Here is a 19,072-nt window from a genome sequence, read left to right as displayed (position 1 = left end):
CCTTGTTATACCAAAGATCAGTGCCGAGGAAACCAGGCCAAAGATATCTCTTTTCTCATACAGGAATTCTGTATGCATGAATATGTATATAAAACCTTGACGTACACTAACCCTGCCCCCAATCCTGCATTTGTTCTGGTTAGTGCATTAATTACATTATTGCCACAAAATTATAGGCCTTTGATATGTTCGTGAAGTTTTTTGTTACAATAGGTGTATATATCATGTCCTAATTGTCCCCAAACTTTTCTTACCATTGACCATCCTTCTAATAGAGTATACAATTTTTCCCCCCCATTCATTCATGGGACTTGGGTGTTGCTGGCTTGGCCAGCATTTATTGTCCGCCCCTAACTTCCTTTGAACGGAGTGCATTTCAGAGGGCAATTTAAAAATCATTCCCGTTTCTGTACAGTCACATGTAGGGCAGACCAAGTAAGAATTGCAGATTTCCTCCCCTAAAGGACATTGTCGAACCAGATGGGGTTTTACAGCAATTGACAATGGTTTCAGGGTCGTCATTAGACTTTCAATTCCAGATTTTATTGAATTTAAATTCAAATTTTACCATCTGTCATGGTGAGAATTTACCCTGGGTCCCCAGAACATTACCCTGGGTCTCTGGATTACTCGTCCAGTGACACTTAAATTAGCTTGAGACTAAACTAGCCAATTCCAGTTTGGCTGAGGGATATTTTCTTGAATTTACCTGAGCTCATTTTGCTTAGTTTGTGAATAGTCTGTATGGGAAAGTCACAATCTACTTCTAAATTAAGTGATTTAACAAAACTATTTAAAGAAGCAACCATTTTAAACACTCTGATGCTTTATCCAAAGTAATTATTCAGACTTAATCCTTCAATTAGGCTTTATTTCACCATTGTGATCAAGATTTCAACCAAGTCACAGCCACCATTGATCTTGTGTTTTGCAGTGTACAGACAAACTGGAGAGAGACAGACTAATTATTTTTCTAAACAAGCTGATTCTTAACAAGGTGAGAAAGTATTTAAATTTCAAAGATGATACTCGGCTCATTATGTAAAAAAAGAAAAGCACCTGGAAACTGTTCTTTTTGCGAGTTACGAGAAACCCTAACTAATGTGAGGTCTTATAACTGAACTGGATATTCAGCGTAATCCAAATCATTAAATTGAATACTCGGAACCTACAATTTGTTTCAGAAAAATGTCAAGGAGATCATGGATTCCACTGGAGTGAGAATCCTTGTGGATTTGCTTACTCTGGCACACCTCCATACCAGCAGAGCTACTGTTCCATTGCAGGTATGTTTGATTGGCTCTTTTGCAAATCTGATTTGAGAATGTTTGAAATATTGGAGAAATCATGCCAGTTATGCTTAATTTCAGAGCAATGTTATTGAAGCAGCGCCTGATATGAAGAGAGAAAGTGAAAAAGAATGGTACTTCGGAAATGCGGACAAGGAGAGACTTGGTCCTTACAGTTTTGAAGAGGTACGTTTCAGTGAAATGATCTCTTGGTTAACATGAGCCGTGTTGTAGCAATTCGCTAAACTTAACACTATTCTTTACACCTTCATCAACATGCAGCGATGTATAGCAGCTTTGCGTATTCTCAGTACTTGCTAAAATAAATGTTGCTGCGCTGATTTTGAAAGCGAGTCGATTCCCAGCCTAGCCTCGTGTGACCAGGAGGACCTGTCTCGCCTCTATGCTAGCTGCAACAAAATCTAACTAGCTGAGAAATAAGTTGTCTTGTACTCGGTCTCATCAATTCCCATAGATGTTTCCTGAAATGCAATATGAACATACTTGAAGGAAATAACGGAGTTCAGTAGAAGCGAATAGATTTCACTTTAAAAAAAAAAAAAAAAATTAGAGTACCCAATTCATTTTGAACAATTAAGGGGCAATTTAGCCTGTTCAATCCACCTACCTTACACATTTATGCCCTCACATGAAACCCACGCAAACACGGGGAGAATGTGCAAACTCCACACAGACAGTGACCCAGAGCCGGGATCGAACCTGGGACCTTGGCGCCGTGAGACTGCAGTGCTGCCCCTTAGATTTCACTTTTAATGTTTTGCCGCTTTCTCACTTGACCTCATTTCACCCTCATTTTGGGGTAAATTAGATGAGTCAGCCAAGTTATGCCAAAGACCTCATAATCGCATCCAGTACTGTATAGCTTGCTGTTTGATTAGCCATTTAAACTTCTTGATATCGGCTTTAGGTTTGGTTGATTACTGGTCTGGCTACCTCCTAAAGGACTTGACTGTCATCTTTAGACAACATCAACTGCCAAGGAAACTAACATGAGGAATCCGTACCAAATCGGTTGAAGTGATCAAACAATTCTTGTGAAGACAATTGTTCCACATGCCCCCTGCTACCTGAATTATTCATGCAACTGGACATATAGATGTATTGCTTATTTTTCAAAGTAAATAAACCTAAAGTTAAGTCGGTGCTCATTGACGTTCGTCATTTGTGTTACCATAGGTTTAAAGTACATTTCTTTTCCCCCTTAGATGCAAGAATTCTGGAAAATGGGTGTATTGACGCCAAAGACTCGTTGCTGGGCACAGGGCATGGATGGTTGGCGGGTACTGCAGGCAATTCCGCAGCTGAAATGGTGTTTGTTAGCCCATGGACAGGCTGTGCTGAATGAGACTGACCTTGCTACTCTAATTCTTAACATGCTGATTGCCATGTGTGAATATTACCCCAGCAGGTACCAAGGTGTCTTCCATTCAACATTTATTTTAAAACAATTTGTTTACAAGAGCACGGGACTGGTTATCAAAGTAGTTTATATAAATAGCTGTTGACCTATAAGGAATGATTATGGTAGTTGCATGATATCAAATTTAGCGAGCAAAATGATAAACCGATTTAAGAATGAAGGAGGGCATAAATGAAGGGGAAAGATAATTCAGTGCTGTGAAATATACAGTAATAGTGACATAAATATATCCTAAAATGATATTTGAGTGATGGAGCAGAGATCTGGTTGTAGATAAACAAGGGTATAAATTGAAAAGTCCATCAAGATGCATTATATTTTTGGGTTTGCACATAATGGATTTAAATATAAAAGGGAGGAAGTGATGTTGAATTGATACAACTGGAACGTTTTTGTATGAAATGCTGTTCTAAGTACGACACTGGGCAAGGTACTAAGCTGTGAAAAGGGTTGCAGATTCATTAGAATTTAACCATGAATGAGATATTACAGCTATGCAGAAAAGTTTTTAAGGTTGTTGGCTTTTCACAGGTTAATGGGACCTAATAGAGATTTTTTAAAGTACTACATGTTTTTGAGGTGGCAATTGGTCAAACCATTGAAACGGTATTTCAGTAATCATTGAAAAGAAAGACTTTAGTTTATACTGTGACTTTCGTGCCCGCCAGACATCCCAAAGCTCTTTACAGCTAATGAAATGCTTTTGTTATGTTGTTGCTGTTGAAGGAAACCCAACAGCCAATTTGCATACTGCAAACTCCCACAAGCCGTGTGATATGTCAGATAATCTGTATTTGTTATGTTAATTGAGGGATAAATATTGGCCAGGACATCGGGGATAACTCCACTGCTCTGCAAATAATACAATGGGACCTTTTAATCCACTTGAGAAGGTTGATGTCTAATCAAAAAAGGGACATTGATTTCCGTCCTATTGAGGTGTAACCTGCCACTTTTGAATAGGTGCTCCCTGCCCAATCCCCCAAGAAACTTGAGGTCCTCCTCCTGCACTGCATCTCAACCCACACGTTAATCCTTCCTATTTCTACTCGTGCTACCATGTCGCACTGGGAGTAATCTAATTTTTAACTTCCTACCCAACTCCTGAAAGTCTCACTATAGGGCCACAATACCTACTGTGTGCAGCGCTCCCTCAGTACTGCACTGGAATGTATTCCAAATACTAGAGTGGAGCTTGAACCCAGAAACGTCTGACTCAGAGATGAGTGTGCTGCCATTGAGCCACGGCTAATGCAGGCGTTTTAAGTCTGAAGATTATCGGCAGCAGAATAAAGGAAAGAGATCTTGGTTTGTTGAAATGCAAGATGCTTAAATTGGCTATTAAGGTTGCATCATTCCTTTCCAAACACTTATCCAATTTCCTTTCAAATGCTGTTATAGCATGAAAATGCAATTGGAGAGGACGCTTCCTGGTTAAAGGCTAAGTGATGGGTTGAATGTCTTTCTGGGCTTAATGTCTATGATCTGTTTGTCTGGGACTGATGCATATTCATAAAATACTAGCAGATGTAGCTCTGAAATTGTTTTTGGACCTGTATGCTGAAAGCATCTGAGTAACATGTTTTCATGGTGTTTGATTATTGTGCCCTGTTGGTTTTTAAGTTGTACTTAAACGTTGCCCTGGTACCCTCAGTGTCTCCTTATTGGGATAAAATGTGACCAACCTTCTGTGATATTGCCTACCACCACCCTAAATCCACCTCGAGTGTCTTTTTATCTGTGTTATGTGGATTCCCTTTGATTGGTGACCAGTATGCCTCCTTTTCTGGACCTTACAGTACATTATTTTGAGATCTAGGGAAGGTTGTTCTTAATGGCTGGAAACTAGGTTTCATTTTGAATGGTGTGTTTTCTTTTTATGTGGTTTCCTCCCCTGTTTTTAAAAAAAAATCATTGGGTTGAACTAGGTCAGGTTTGACAAGTGTCTATGAGCAGAAACTCCTCTGCAGTGTGGAGGGTACATAACATTTTGAGGAGGATAAGGGAAGTTGCGAAGGAGGCACAATGATTAAATCCTGCATGCAAGGGAAGAGGAATAGAGCGACTGCCATCAGGCAGAATTGGGAGGTGTGGGGCGAGGTCAATGAATGCCAGGGCAGAAAAATGAAACCAAACTGAACCGAATTATAAATTAGCAATAAATATCTTCAGCTCTGTTGCTAGTGTGGTGTCAGGAAAAGATAATGCAGCCAGGCATTGACACAGGCACCACCAGCGGTGGGAAAATTAAATAGCCATTTATTTACCAATGAATACTTGTAGAAATAGGCATCTACTCCTGGGTGTCACCAAGGGTTGAAAACCAAAGATGGACATGACAAAAGAGAGCTGAGGAACTTTAATATTTCTCGTTCAATGTCTTTGAAGGCACATTTTAGGCTTTAATTTTCAATTTTTAAGTGTTGCTGTAAACAAACCGTTCCAGACTATTACATCTGTGCTGACCCTGTTTTATACTTTGAATTTTGAAAATGTTTCCATATTTCAGGGATCAGGGAAATGCAATCATCAGACCCTTACCCAGAATTAAGCGGCTGCTTACAGACAATACCTGCCTCTCACACATTGTTCAGGTACACAGACCCTTTGACAACAAACCCGTAATTTTCTACTTTATTTCCGATTTGAGATGAACAAAGTGACAAACTAAGTTTGCTCTTAAACTGTTGATTCACATCAGATCACTATCTTCTTTTTTGTTTTAGCTGTTAGTAACTTTTGATCCCATTCTGGTTGAGAAAGTTGCCAACTTGTTGTACCATGTGATGCAAGACAACCCACAGTTACCTCGCCTTTACCTGACTGGTGTGTTTTTCTTCATAATGATGTATACAGGTTCCAATGTACTTCCTATTGCAAGGTAAGAACATCAACAAGCATTCCTCTAGGGGAAAATAAATTGGCCTATACGTACATTTTTCATCTGGTTTACAAAACTATGAAATTTGTGTTCTTCTCCTAGGTTTTTGAAGTATACTCACCTGAAACAGGCATTCAGATCGGAAGAGGTCAGTATAAAATAAATTACAAACATTGACCAAGAAACCGAAACCTTGAGCTGGATTCTCTGCCCCGCCACATTTCTGCCTCGACCCGCCGGCGGGATTCTCCGTTATGCCGGCCGGTCAATGGGGTTTCCCATCGTGGGGAAGCCCCTCGCCGTCGGGAAACCCCCTTGCGCTGGCAAAACTGAGAATCCCGCCAGCGGAGAATCCCGCCCCTTGCATTTGTGGTTCAGCTAAAGTTTTGAGCAACTTTTCTCTCCCATTTTTAATAACTTACTGAATAACATCTCTTTCATCTGTATGTCCTTTTGTCTGGGCGTGTTTAATCTCCATGTTTCAAGATATCAACAATTTTTTATAATCTTTTATTGTCACAAGTAGGTTTACATTAACACTGCAATGAAGTTACTGTGAAAAGCCCTGTTCTGGCACCTGTTTGGGTACACACAGGGAGAATTCCGAATGTCCAAATTACCTAACAGCACATCTTTCGGGACTTGTGGGAGGAAACTGGAGCACACTGAGGAAACCCATACAGACACGGAGAACGTGCAGACTCCACACAGACAGTGGCCCAAGCCGGGAATCAAACCTAGGACCCTGGAGCTGTGAAGCAACAGTGCTACCCACTGTGCCACCATGCCTCCCATAGTCCGTTATGAGGGAAAATAAGAGCTTTGGAAGCTCAGCTTCCCTAATTTTTTCGCCTTTGTGCCTCAGTGTAGTTGGATCCTAATGATGTGTACTATATGTTCTCTTTCCTTTTAAGATCAACCCAATAAATAGTAGAAAGAAAAGAATGCATGTATTAAATAATGAACTTGCATTGGTGGAAATAACATTTGTGTGCACTTTTACCAGCCTAAATAAAACCATCAAGGCTAATTTAAACTAGTGACTTGAATACCAGTTTCTACTGCACACCAAAGCTGAACTTGCTTTGTGTCAAGCTGTGGATCTCCACGAGTCCTCAAACCATTTTAAAGCCAGGTTTCCATTATTGCCACTACATCATGTGACCACACGTTTATTTGTGCTTGCAGCTCACCAACCTTGCTCACTGCAGAATGCATTTGAAACCTGTCTATGCATTCTTCGTATTCACCCTCTCTGTGATGTCCTTTAATCTGGCACCATAGAAACAATATACTGTATATCATGATGGTTGCTGAAATGCCCATCTGTCCCGTAACTATTGAATTCCCCTTGAACAACTGTATTTCTGTGCTTTGCTATTCTTTCACCTTGCCCACTAGTGCTGTGGTCTGGACTGCACCCAGTTTTAAAGTGTCGTCACTCTTGGCTGTATCCTTTGCCAAGTCCTGGTTTGAAACTGGACCACCCCTCTGAAGACCCCTGCACTTCTGACTTCTTTCTACTATTCATGATGGTCACCCATTTAACTCTTTCCCCCCCCCCCCCCCCCGATCCTCCATTGTCACTCCAGCTGCCCCCCGTGTGTGGGAATCCTGAGCTCTCAAGCAGTTGGAGACACTTCTTAACACATTTGCCAGTTCCCCACCCTGAAGACACATTGTGTCATAATGACTCCAAAAGCTATATTCCCAGGCCAAATGTAGTATAGTGGAGTGTCCTGGGACACACTTTGGTCAAGTTTGGGTGCGTTCCTAATTTGGCTCGGTATTTTCTGTTTAATGCAGTCGGGAATATTAAACTCTATTATTTGATCGTAAATCTTAATATGGCAAATTTGAAAAGATACAAACATGGTATTGGTCGTGGCAGTAAATGATTACACCCATTCACCCATTTATTATGGAGGTTGCGTATTCCAGTACAATTTGTAAATGAATGAGTTAATCCAACTTGAGATGTTCTAATATTTCACACAATTCAAGGTATAAACCAGGTGAGAAGCATTGCAGAAAAAGGCAAATGCAACATTCCATCATTCTATCTCCATTGTATGCAGGCAAAAGGACAAGACCTAGTACAACGGAGCGTCCTGGGACACATTTTACCTGAAGCAATGGTTTGTTACCTGGAAAATTATGAGCCAGAAAAATTTTCGGAGATTTTCCTAGGTGAATTTGACACCCCAGAAGCAATTTGGAGCAATGAAATGAGGTAGTGGCTGAACTTCCCGGATGTCTAATCTATGTTTTACTAATCTGTCTATTATCAGTATGTTCAACTTGTAAATGTTGTTGCAGATTTTAAGCTTTGAAAATGAATGTTAGAAGCCAGTGCTTGGGACAAAAAAAAACATATTTTCCAAGTAAGAAGGTCAAATATCAAATGTGTCTGATGCAGTCCCATCAGGGTGAGACAAATTAATTGTGTCAGATTTTAAACACTCTTGATTAATATGCCCACGGTTCTAATTTGTCTATCAGCAACTTCCAACACTTTCAAGAAATCCTTTTATAGCTTCTATTGATCTGTCAATCACATAAAAACACATGAGCACTATGAGCCAGTATAGCTTGTCAGCTCTCTGGGTGGAACTGTAGACCTGCAGAGGGTGATCTTTAATGTCCCAAGTCCCAGCTGTGTAGTTAAATAAGATGTTGTCCCTCTTTATTACTCTGTAATCCATCTATGTCATGTCACCCGTTATCCTCTAGCCTACTTGTGATGGGAAGCTAGCTAAAGTCAACTGAAACCTTTCTAAACTGTGATTTAAAAGGACACATTTCTTGGTTCTGAGCAGCATTCACTTGCTTTTCTTCAGTTGTTGTCCACATCGTAACTTGCTTATTATTAATTGTTCTTCTAGTTTTATCTGGGTATATACATCCCCCATTCTTCGACTAATCTGTTCCTCTTGCATGAGCAGGAGGTTCATTTCATCATGTCAAATCTAACAAACCTCCAATCACGCCCATCAACCCAGAAGTTGGCAAGATCGGTCGGAGAATGACTATTACTCGCTCCAACTTCTGGTTAATGGCAGGCATAGCCCTGCTTTACCATGCTAAATTGCCACACAATTTGTTTATGTTCTGCCTTGTCTTAATAAAGGTTTCTGTTTCCCAACAACAGAAATGCCCTCTTGTGTTGCCATGACCGCTCGATTGAGTTTCAACTTGAGCTAACTTCCGATAAAGCATGAAATATCTGCCACCATGTTGGTGTGTTAAGTTATTTTATTTTAACACCTCCCAAACCTATAATTTCCAGACGCATTTTATTTTTCAAAATGAGAGTACTTGAAATAATCACTGAGGCAGGGGAATGCCGTGCAGTCCAGAACGCCACAGACTCTTGAGCCGTTCTGTTTTTGTCAGATCACCATTAAAATATTTAACTTGTTCTACGAAGGAAGAAACCATTCAGAATGACGATGAGTTGTAAACTCTAAAAGTGCGTAATGCAGTGTATTTTACCCCTGGGCTTGAATTCAAATAGGGTTTATCAGTTGGTACATATATGTGTCTGCTGTTCAAAAGGGTTCGATCTGAAGTCTGTTTTGGCACTTTTACACAAATCCCATTGACACCAATCTACAATGCAAAACCCTCTAATTCGGTACTTTTTAAAAACAAAAAATGTAGTATGAAGACCTATGATTGCTGAAATGAGAGTGGTGTCAAGCCATTGCAATTGAGCTGCTCTTCTAAGCTTGATGCTCAGCATGGTAGAGGAAGTTTAAAAGTAACTAAACTATGCCTGATGTGGGAATGTTTGACGTTGTTTTGGCTGCGTCAAATGAGATGTGTGGCATTACATGGTACCAGAGTCTCTCAAATAGTGCCCGTAATTTATAAAAGTTCTGAAAATATGCTAAAAGTTTATAGAATGTGAAATGTTAAACAAAAACAAACAATGCTGAAAAAGTCAGGCAGCAACTGTAAAGAAAGGACAAACGCTGACCTTTTTTTAGGCATAACCCTTGAGCTAACATTTTTCCTTGCCAATGCGTTTCGTTTTTGTTTCGGATGCTCCACATGTCACGTTTTTTTTAGAATGTAGATGTGAGTTGGTCAACCTGATTTAACTGTGGAAGAGATTATTTGGATGAAAATTCAGCTGTCGTAGAATTAACCCATGGTTTTTTTTCTTCTATAGGCGTTTAACGATCGAGAAGATTGCTGCACATTTAGCAGACTTTACTCCGCGCCTGCAAAGTAACACAAGAGCACTGTACCAATATTGCCCTATTCCTGCCATCAGCTACCCCCAACTAGAGAATGAGCTCTTCTGTAACATCTACTATCTGAAGCATCTCTGTGATGAAATCCATTTCCTTGACTGGCCTATTAAAGATCCAGTAAGCTTTTCTGATAACTTGTATAGCAGACCACGTAATACTGTGTAGCTTACGGGACAATTTTCTTTATGCATAATTGTACAAGACCGTGACTGTAAATCTTTCTCCATAGCATATTTGCAAATGGAAAATACTTTACAGCTACATTGGATTTGAATGATCCCGTTTCCATTCTCAGGATGTGATAAGCTGTCACCTAGAACAGTCTAGGTTGTGACTATGCTCCCACAATGCTTTAGGGACATGAGGATTATGACTCGAACAGCAATTTGTGTTAAAAACAGGATGGTGTGTGGTGGTGATAATGGTATTCCATACTGTTGGTCCCTTTCCCCTTTACACTAGTGGAGTTTGTGGGTTTGAGAGGTGCAATTCATTCTTATGCCTGGTAGTCTTGTATTTGAGAGCAGCACGTAATTCTAATTGCACTATAACACCAAATGCTTTTCAGGTGACCAAGCCAATTAACTTTAATTGAAGCAACTTCCTACTTTGGCCTTGTTATGACTGATCAAATTTCCAGAACTACTGTGAAATTTTATTCCCAGTCAAGCCTTTTAATGGGCTTCCATGTGATCATGTAAACATTCCTGAAACAGCATAGATCGGCTGATTTAACATTGAAGACTTCCTCTTCCTAACTGCTGGTGCTGGCATTTAAGGAACTTGTTACAACTTACAAGTCTACTTTAGATATTGCACATTCCTTGTAGTGGACCCACATTGTCTAATTTCAATTGTACAAGCACAACCCTAGGGGCCATGCTAAATTGCCCCTTAATTGGAAACAAATAATTGGGTCCTCTAAATTTATTTTAAAAAATAAAGCTCTTTTTTTGGACAAAGTTGGAAAAATGAACAAACTCTCTGAACAGTAAGTTGCCCATTAATGTGTAGAGCGCTTGTGTGCTAATAATAATCTTTGTAATAGTTGACCTCACTGCCAATCATTAGAGATAAGTCCCTTGCCTCTTCCAGAAACTGTGATAGTAACAGAAACCATGCGAGATCTGCATTGTCTTCAAAGGTCCCATGGGGTATGTTGCCCATTTCTATCTTAGTACACTACTGATGGGGTTGCTGGTCAACCACTTCAATGGTGCATGTTCCAGTTGAGAAAATTGACAGGATGAGAAGATGAAAAGTAGTCTTGTGTTCTTTGTCCACTAGGTTTTGGAGCCATTCTATTTCTGAACCATTTCCCTTTTTCTAATCAATGTGAACTCCTGCGATCCCAGATAACTTCAAATTTTCAGCTTCAACTGCTCCCTGTAATGTTGAAACAAATTTTAGCCATGTACCGACTGCAGTCTAGAGTCCGATCCAGTAAGACCAATCGAGCATCTGGTTTGCAAAGGATGATGCACGCTGCAGCCCATTAACTGCAGTCTGATGTTGGCAATGGTATCTGCCCATGGGAACATTTTTGTAGTTCAATAGATTACACCTCCAAATAATGTACTAATTATTTGTTTGGTTGGGTGAAACATCAGTAATCCATGGAGCAGGTGCCGCAATCAAAGTATAATTAAATATATCCGAGTTATTTAATGTATCCATGTTAAATCGAATGCCGCTTGTATGGACAGGAGCAAGTAAAATCGGTCAGATGGACCAGAAATTGAGAGACATGGCACTTGGAAGATTTGGTACAGTTTTGCTCCATGTATTAACTTAAATACAATGGCACGATTCAGTGGACTTGAGTTAAGGTCCACTGAATGGCACGTTCAGCGGGGTACGCCGAGAAACATCTCCCTATTCAACTGCACTTTGCCGTTTTCTTTTGGCCTCGGGGAGATTCTCTCCACCGAGGCTGCAGTTAGAGGGATTTCAACTTGTCAGCAGGAAAGGCTCTGTTTTGGAAGGCTGTCTCAAACTCCTCCTCCTTCCTCCCCCCATCTTGGGGAGGCTGCCCCCTTCCTGGTCTGACTCTGTGGCACTGCCAACCTGACAGCTGGACACCCTGGCAGCACCAGGGTGGCACTGCCGGGGTGCCAGACTGGCAGCGCCACGGTGCTCGGGTGCCAGAAGGAGATCCAGGGTGCCTTTCTGCCCTGTCCCAGACCACCCGGAGGTCTCCTATGGCTTGGGCGACTCCCCCAGTTGGTGTTACGACTGTTCCTTGTTTATGTGGACCAGTACTAAACAGTGGCGTGGCATGCCCTTCTTTGCATGGTTGTTGAGTCCCAGGCTTATTTAAATATGCTGATCTGGACCACGCCTAGTGAGAGCGAGATCCAGATCTCGGCGTCTTGCGAGATTCAATCTCGCGAGTCATTTCAAGCATTGCAAATTTTGTGAGAGGCCTTGTCCGACACCAAGTCTGGCACAATGAGGCCGCTGAATAGCGCCCAACATTTTGATACATAGAGGCTCCGTTACTTAAATTGAGCGAAAAATAAATTGCTCTGGATGGATTGGCGTATCCAGATTTCGGCTATTAAATATTTGCAGTGCTTTCCTGAAATTACTGAATACCTAAAATCAATGGCCCTGCATTTTCTAGTTAATAATACACTATGTACTCTGCTGCCTAAGAGAAAAATAGCTGCAGCAGGAGATTTTCTACTTTGGATAATTAAATTTATAAGATCTAAATACTAATGTACTTTTCAACTATCAATGTACCATCGTTTTAACACTACACTGATAGTAGGACAAGTCTCAGTTCAGTGAGTATGTGGGTTTAAACTGATATCAAGATATGGGAATTGTTAACATTTGTGTTTGCCTCTATTCAGGTAAAACTGCTTAAAGACACTCTCGATGCTTGGAAAAGGGAAGTGGAAAAGAAGCCGCCTTCAATGTCAATCGATGAAGCATACGAGGTTTTAAACCTTCCAAAGGGTCAAGGAATGTGAGTATTTATGGTCGGTAGTTGATGAAACTTTCATTAGATCAGAAAATTAATTTTGTCAACAGACCCATTTGCTAAGCGGATGGTCAAATCGCACAAATTGCTGGTTTTCAGTGCAGGGAAGGTGCATAACTCAGCTTTGATTCTCCTTGCGCTTGTGAAATGAGCTGCAGTTGTAAGTATGTTAGTGTGTGAAGAGCACCCTTTCTTGGGGGCCACTGAATATAGAAATAATTCCACATGAGGCAAACCTGTCAACGATACAGATATTAAATGAATTGTGACATTGCCTATTTTGCAGAGTAAATTCCAAAGCAGCAACTCCATGCTTTCTTTCTTTAGTACCCAGATGTTTCAGCCAAAAGTGATTTGATTTCTTAATATAATACATGCTTTTAATCTAGCCAGCAAGCACCTTTTTAAGTGAAAACCTGACTTTTCGTTTGACTGGCTACACTTGCAAACTTTTCCTGTCGTAAATTCCTATGTCCAAATTGTGTCGACCATTCAGATTGCTGAAAATCTGCCATCTTGGTCTCTGTCGTGTGATGTTTCTAATGTCAAAATAAAATTAAGCACTTTAAATTTATTTTTACAAATGCACGTTGCAAAATAGCACGATTAAACTTGAAATTCTGTTTAATATTTTCCTTCAAGTCTTTAGTGTTGTTTTCAGCCTATCTCAAAAGCCTGGGGTTAAACTGGGTTACCACTACCTCTTTAAAAAAAAAATGGAGAGCTTTCAATCCCACCCGAGGTCAATGGAACTTTTACATGGTCCGCAACCCCCCCGTAGTGATCTTCCGGCAGACGGGGCGGAAGAATTGGACCAATTGAGTTGGTTTGTATGGAAGTCATTGCTCACTTGTAGTTCTAACCTTGGGCAAAGCATTGGATCAAAACCAATTATACCACTTTCATTTAACTAACTGGCTTTCTAATTAAGTTACACATTCGGGCAAATGGTGACACTTTTGGAGTATCCTTAGGCACCGTTTCTGAGCTGTGTGGTTTTTTTCAGTAGCTATTTTTGGTCACCTGCCCTAACATCTCATGTTAGCTCGGCTTGGAGACGTGGCGGAGTGAATTTTTCTTTTTAAAAAGGGAGCTATTTTAGAAGACTGAGTTGAGGTTCTTTATGATCTTGAATATTAGCCACAAGTAATTTGTTGTGCTATTAATTTTCTCGCTAGGCATGATGAGAGTAAGATCAGGAAAGCCTACTTCAGACTTGCACAGAAATATCATCCTGACAAGAATCCCGAAGGCAGGGTAAGTTTTCTGAACACCATAATTGTGAATAATATAATGTATGCCCTGGATGACCTTGAAAGGATAGTTACAGCAGCAGTCCTGTTGTAAGATGTGTAATAAAAATCTGGAGTTGGTAATTTATTTAACACTGCAATGAAGTTAAGTGTAATAACTTAAAGAATTGACTCCACCAGTTAGCTTGAGATGCAAATGATTTATTGCATCTATAATCAACTATTTGCAGAGTGCTTTAAAACAGTCTTCACAGACTCTGCTCTTGGGTCCAACTGCTAGGACAAGTCTAAACACGTCTTAGTGAATTCCCAACTCCATCAAAGATTGGACTAGTGGGTCATGTGACTCCCTCAGAGGTCTTAAGAGGACTACCTACTACGTCGAGTGACTTTTTACATGCTGATCGGAAGCTGTGCCTTTGATCACTATATTCCTGTTTCGATGGCACCTACTTTTTTTATTTGTAAAAGGACATTCAATAGAAGTAAACCACTACCACGACCACACACACTTATGTCATGCCTTTAAAGTAGTTAAATGCACCAAGAGTCTTCCCGGGAGCACAATCAAACAAAATCTGACGCCGAAACACATGAAATGTTAGGGCAGGTGACCAAAAGCTCGGTCAAAGGAAGCGAATGAATGGTAGCTATTTGCTGATGACCACAAGATAAATAGGAAAGTAAGTTGTCCAGCGGAGGTCGAGTGTCTGCAAAGGGATATAGACAGCTCAAGTGAGTGGGTAGAAATTTGGTAGATGGTGTATAATGTGGGAAAATGTGAGGTTGTTCACTGGCAGAAAGAATAGAAAAACGGTATGCTGTTTAAACACAGATTGCCGATCTTGGTACAGAGGAATTGTAGTTTCTTGGAACATGAATCAAAGAAAATTAGTATACAGCTAGAGCAAGTGATTAGAAAGGCAAATGGTAGGTGCTCTTTCGGATGGTTGGTGCAGTCTTGATGGGCTGAAGGGCCTCCATCTGCACAGTAAGGATTCCATAGGGGCAGCACGGTAGTATCGTGGGTAGCATTGTTGCTTCACTGCTCCAGGGTCCCAGGTTCGATTCCCGGCTTGGGTCACTGTCTGAGTGGAGTCTGCATGTTTTCCCCCTGTCTGCGTGGGTTTCCTCCGGGTGCTCCAGTTTCCTCCCACAAGTCCAGAAAGAAAGACGTGCTGTTAGGTGAATTGGATATTCTGAATTCTCCCTCAGTGTACCCGAACAGGTGCCGGAATGTGGCGACTAGCGTATTTTCACAGTAACTTCATTGCAGTGTAAATGTAAGCCTACTTTATTGTGACAATAAAGATTATTATTATTGTTATATACCCATTGGAGTTTGGAAGAATTCTTATTGAAAGATTCAAGATCCTGAGGGGATTTAAGAGGGTGGATCCGTGGAGGATGCTGCTGCTTGTGTGCGGGAGACTAGAGCTAGGGGACAAAGTTAGGAATAAGAGCAGTGCTAACATTTCGTGCCTGGATGACTAGTTCTGTTCTCTCTTCACAGATGCTGTCAGACCTGCTGAGGTTTTCCAGCATTTTCTGTTTTTGTATTGGATTCCAGCATCTGCAGTAATTTGCTTTTATTTAAGAATAAGAGGTCTCTCATTTAAGATGCAGATGATTTTTTTTTCTGTGGATTGTTTGTATGTGGAGTTCTCTTTCCCCAGAAAGCCAGGCAGAGTGTTGAGGGTTATTTGGGGGGGGGGGGAAACAGGAAGGTGGTTGTGAGACCGCAACTTGATCAGCCATAGTCTTATTCAAGGAGTAGACTCAAAGGGCCTACCCCTAAGCCCCGTCTCCCAAATCAGTAGGTTTTAAGCAGTGTCTTAAAAGGGGGGGAACAGAGGTGGAGAGGTTGAGAGAGAGAATTCCTGCTCTAGAGGCCTTGGTTGCTGCAAACTATGTTGTAGGCTTTGAACTTTTCTTTAATATTAAATATATTTTGCGTTCATTTTTTCTTTCCAGGATATCTTTGAAAGGGTGAATAAAGCTTATGAATACTTGTGTACAAAGTCAATCAGAGTGTTGGATGGACCTGATCCAGAGAATATTATTCTCATCCTGAAAACACAGAGCATCCTCTTCAACAGATACAAAAATGGTGAGATCATCTTCCATGAGGAATGCTGACATATTTTGTTGTAATTTGGCAAATGTCATTCTTTTACGACATTGGAAATGTCTTTGGTTGTTAATTTCAAACCATACTTATTCTACTCAAAAGATAACTTTGCAGTTGCATTCAATAACCAATTTGAGTTACTTTAAGAAAACAGTAAAGAAATAAGATATGGAGAAAAATGGATGAAGAGGAAGTGGTTAAAAGGTCGGCAGTGCTTAAGTAATCCATTCTGAATGGGGTAAAGTGGGGGGTCACTGGGGGAAGAGGGTGAATGCAGCGGCGGCCCTGGTCACCATCCTCCAATTGTCCTTCCATGCAGGAGGAGTATCGGAAAACTGGATGATTGCAAATGTTACAGTTCTGCTCCAGAGATAAACCTGGCAACTCCAGGCTAGTCAGCCAAATGCTGGTGGTGGAGCAGCTTTTGAAGGCAATAATCCAACATGGCATTAATTCACCTGGAAAGTATGGGTTAATAAATGAGTCAGTAAGGATATGTTTAAAAAAGCAAATCGTGTTTAACTTGAGTTCCTTGAAGTAATGGAGAGGATTGAAGGAGATACTGTATAGGCTCAGCCATGTGAAGTATCGAGAGAATTTGGGGTTGTTGTTGGGCAGAGAAGGTTAATGGCAGATTTCACAGACATTCAAAATCATGACTGGTTTTGAATATTTTTAAATTCTATTATGGGATGTGGGCATCATTGGCAAGACCAGCATTTGTTTCCCATCATTAATTTCCCTTGAACAGAGTGGCTTCGGCCATTTCAGAGGTTATTTAAGAATCAACCACGCTGTTGATCTGGAGTTGCATGTAGGCCAGACCAGGCAAAGACAGCAGATTTCCTTCCTCAGAGGACATGGTGAACCAGATGGGTTTTTACAACAATCCACGATAATTTCGTGGTCATCATTTCATAAGACAGGCTTTCAATTCCAGGTATCTTGTTAATTAAATTTAAAATGCATCAGCTGCCTTGGTGAGATTTGAACGCATGTCCCCAGATAATTGGCCTGGACCTCTGGATTACGAGTCCAGTGACATTACCACTATGCCACTAGAGTAAGGGGAAACTATTCCAGTGGCAGAATAGTCCGGAACCAGAGGACACCACAAGGAAATTGACAAAGGAAATCAGAGGCAAGATGAGGATTTCTTTATGAAGTGAGTTATGGTTGGAATGCACTGCCTGAAAGGGTGGTGGAAACATATTCAGTAATAACTTGCAAAAAGCATTTGGATAAATTTGCAGTGTTGTGGGGAAACAACAAGTGATTGAGACTAATTGAGTAGCACATGCAAAGCAATAGGCACTTTCCCTGTTCTCCCAGTCTGTATCAAGTTGTTTTGATGATGTTGTTCTCTGGTCTTTAATTGATGTGTAATTTAACAATTCTTTGAATAGCTTTTCTTTTGAGCTGCTGGAGCTGATTTTGTACCACTCGTTTCAGGTGAATATTTGCTACAGTCCTGAGTTTTTGAATATGGGAGGATTGCAAGGAAAGATGCCTGGCAAATTCACTTGCCCCTAAATTGGACTATGCAATGAGTACCTCTCAGTGCCACTGGGCTGTGTCTCCGTCTCCCATTCATTACTGAATAATAGTACAATGCTGGGACAAGTGCCAGCAGGGTCAGATATCAAGATTTCCTGTGAATACTCCCATCCCCACCAGGAAAAGCCATTGCGCATCATCCAAATTCACATGCCAACTTAATTTTCTTAATCCAACATACTTGGCATCTTCTAGTTACCCTCTGCTCTTCACCCACCTGCCCATACTGTTTGGTTATTGGTTATACTTGTAGTTAGTTCATGGCATTGTGCTTTCATTATAAATATTTTTGAGGCTATTGGGTTTCAGTTTTCCTGAAAAAAAACAGCCTGCATTGAGCAGTTGATCCTAAAACACTAATGCTCCTGAGGAGCAGTGCAATAATCCCTTCACTAATTCAAGCCACCGTGAGACCGTAGCCAGCTCAAGGGCCTTTAGGGTAGTTTTTCCAATTGTACCATTTTTATGTTGTCGGCGGCGCTCGAGCAGCTGTTAGCTTTTTGTGCATTTCAAGTTATCAAAATATTCCGGAGAGAAAATGTAATTCTTTGCAATTTTATAAATCTCTCTCAAATGCAGAGAGTTTTGAAGTTCTGATCTGTCTGTTTCCTAAACTTTCTTTTTTTTTTTACTCTTGTAGATCTAGAACCCTATAAATACGCAGGATATCCGATGTTAATCAAGACCATTACCATGGAAATTTCAGATGATCAGCTGTTTAGCAAGGTGTCCTTGTTGCCAGCTGCCACTGAATTGGCTTTTCATACTGTCAATTGTTCAGCATTAAATGCTGAGGAGCTTCGTAGAGAGAATGGAATAGAGGTAACTTGCCGTGTATGACATGTTTAGGAAAATAAGGATGAAAACTATTGCTCGAAGATTCTCATCATCATGTGCGCTCGTAAATTTTGAAATTGAATCAACGTGGTCAATGGAGAGGATTAGTTGGTAAAAGCCCATGCTGGAAATGTTTCATTAAATCTACTTGTACAGTAATGTTCATGTCGCCTCATGTAGCTGAGGCTTTACAGTCTCCATTTCCACCCAGGTCGAGGTGTAGTTTTAATGCGATGGCTGCTTTAGGATTTATCAGCTTCCAATTTTGCAGTGCAAGTAGACCTCCAGTAATCCAATAAATGGTTGGCACTCATTTTTTTCAGGTACTACAAGATGGCTTTGCACGTTGTGTTGCAGTATTAACAAACTCGAGCAAAAAGGGTGACATGGCGGTGGAGGTAAAATTGATAACATTGGGAGTGTGGGTGA

The 19,072-nt window shown here is 40.7% G+C and overlaps 1 protein-coding gene across 4 annotated transcripts in view; it reads left to right on the top strand.

Annotated features, from left to right (window-relative positions):
* Window positions 1–19,072, top strand: part of LOC140425555 (dnaJ homolog subfamily C member 13) — a 169,721-nt gene that overhangs the window by 103,608 nt on the left and 47,041 nt on the right. For all 4 annotated transcript variants that reach the window (XM_072509978.1, XM_072509977.1, XM_072509976.1 and 1 more), the window contains 14 exons: window positions 935–997; window positions 1,185–1,286; window positions 1,371–1,475; window positions 2,516–2,718; window positions 5,240–5,324; window positions 5,457–5,611; window positions 5,714–5,759; window positions 7,690–7,844; window positions 9,789–9,990; window positions 12,735–12,850; window positions 14,044–14,122; window positions 16,093–16,228; window positions 18,447–18,628; window positions 18,967–19,041. In XM_072509978.1, the coding sequence (XP_072366079.1) occupies window positions 935–997; window positions 1,185–1,286; window positions 1,371–1,475; window positions 2,516–2,718; window positions 5,240–5,324; window positions 5,457–5,611; window positions 5,714–5,759; window positions 7,690–7,844; window positions 9,789–9,990; window positions 12,735–12,850; window positions 14,044–14,122; window positions 16,093–16,228; window positions 18,447–18,628; window positions 18,967–19,041 (1,704 nt within the window). The remainder of the gene's footprint in view (window positions 1–934; window positions 998–1,184; window positions 1,287–1,370; window positions 1,476–2,515; window positions 2,719–5,239; window positions 5,325–5,456; window positions 5,612–5,713; window positions 5,760–7,689; window positions 7,845–9,788; window positions 9,991–12,734; window positions 12,851–14,043; window positions 14,123–16,092; window positions 16,229–18,446; window positions 18,629–18,966; window positions 19,042–19,072) is intronic.

Source organism: Scyliorhinus torazame, chromosome 6, assembly GCF_047496885.1.
Source record: "Scyliorhinus torazame isolate Kashiwa2021f chromosome 6, sScyTor2.1, whole genome shotgun sequence".
Classification (NCBI taxonomy): Eukaryota; Metazoa; Chordata; class Chondrichthyes; order Carcharhiniformes; family Scyliorhinidae; genus Scyliorhinus; species Scyliorhinus torazame.
Note: the sequence above shows the minus strand (reverse complement) of the source record. Positions and strands in the feature narration are given on the sequence as shown.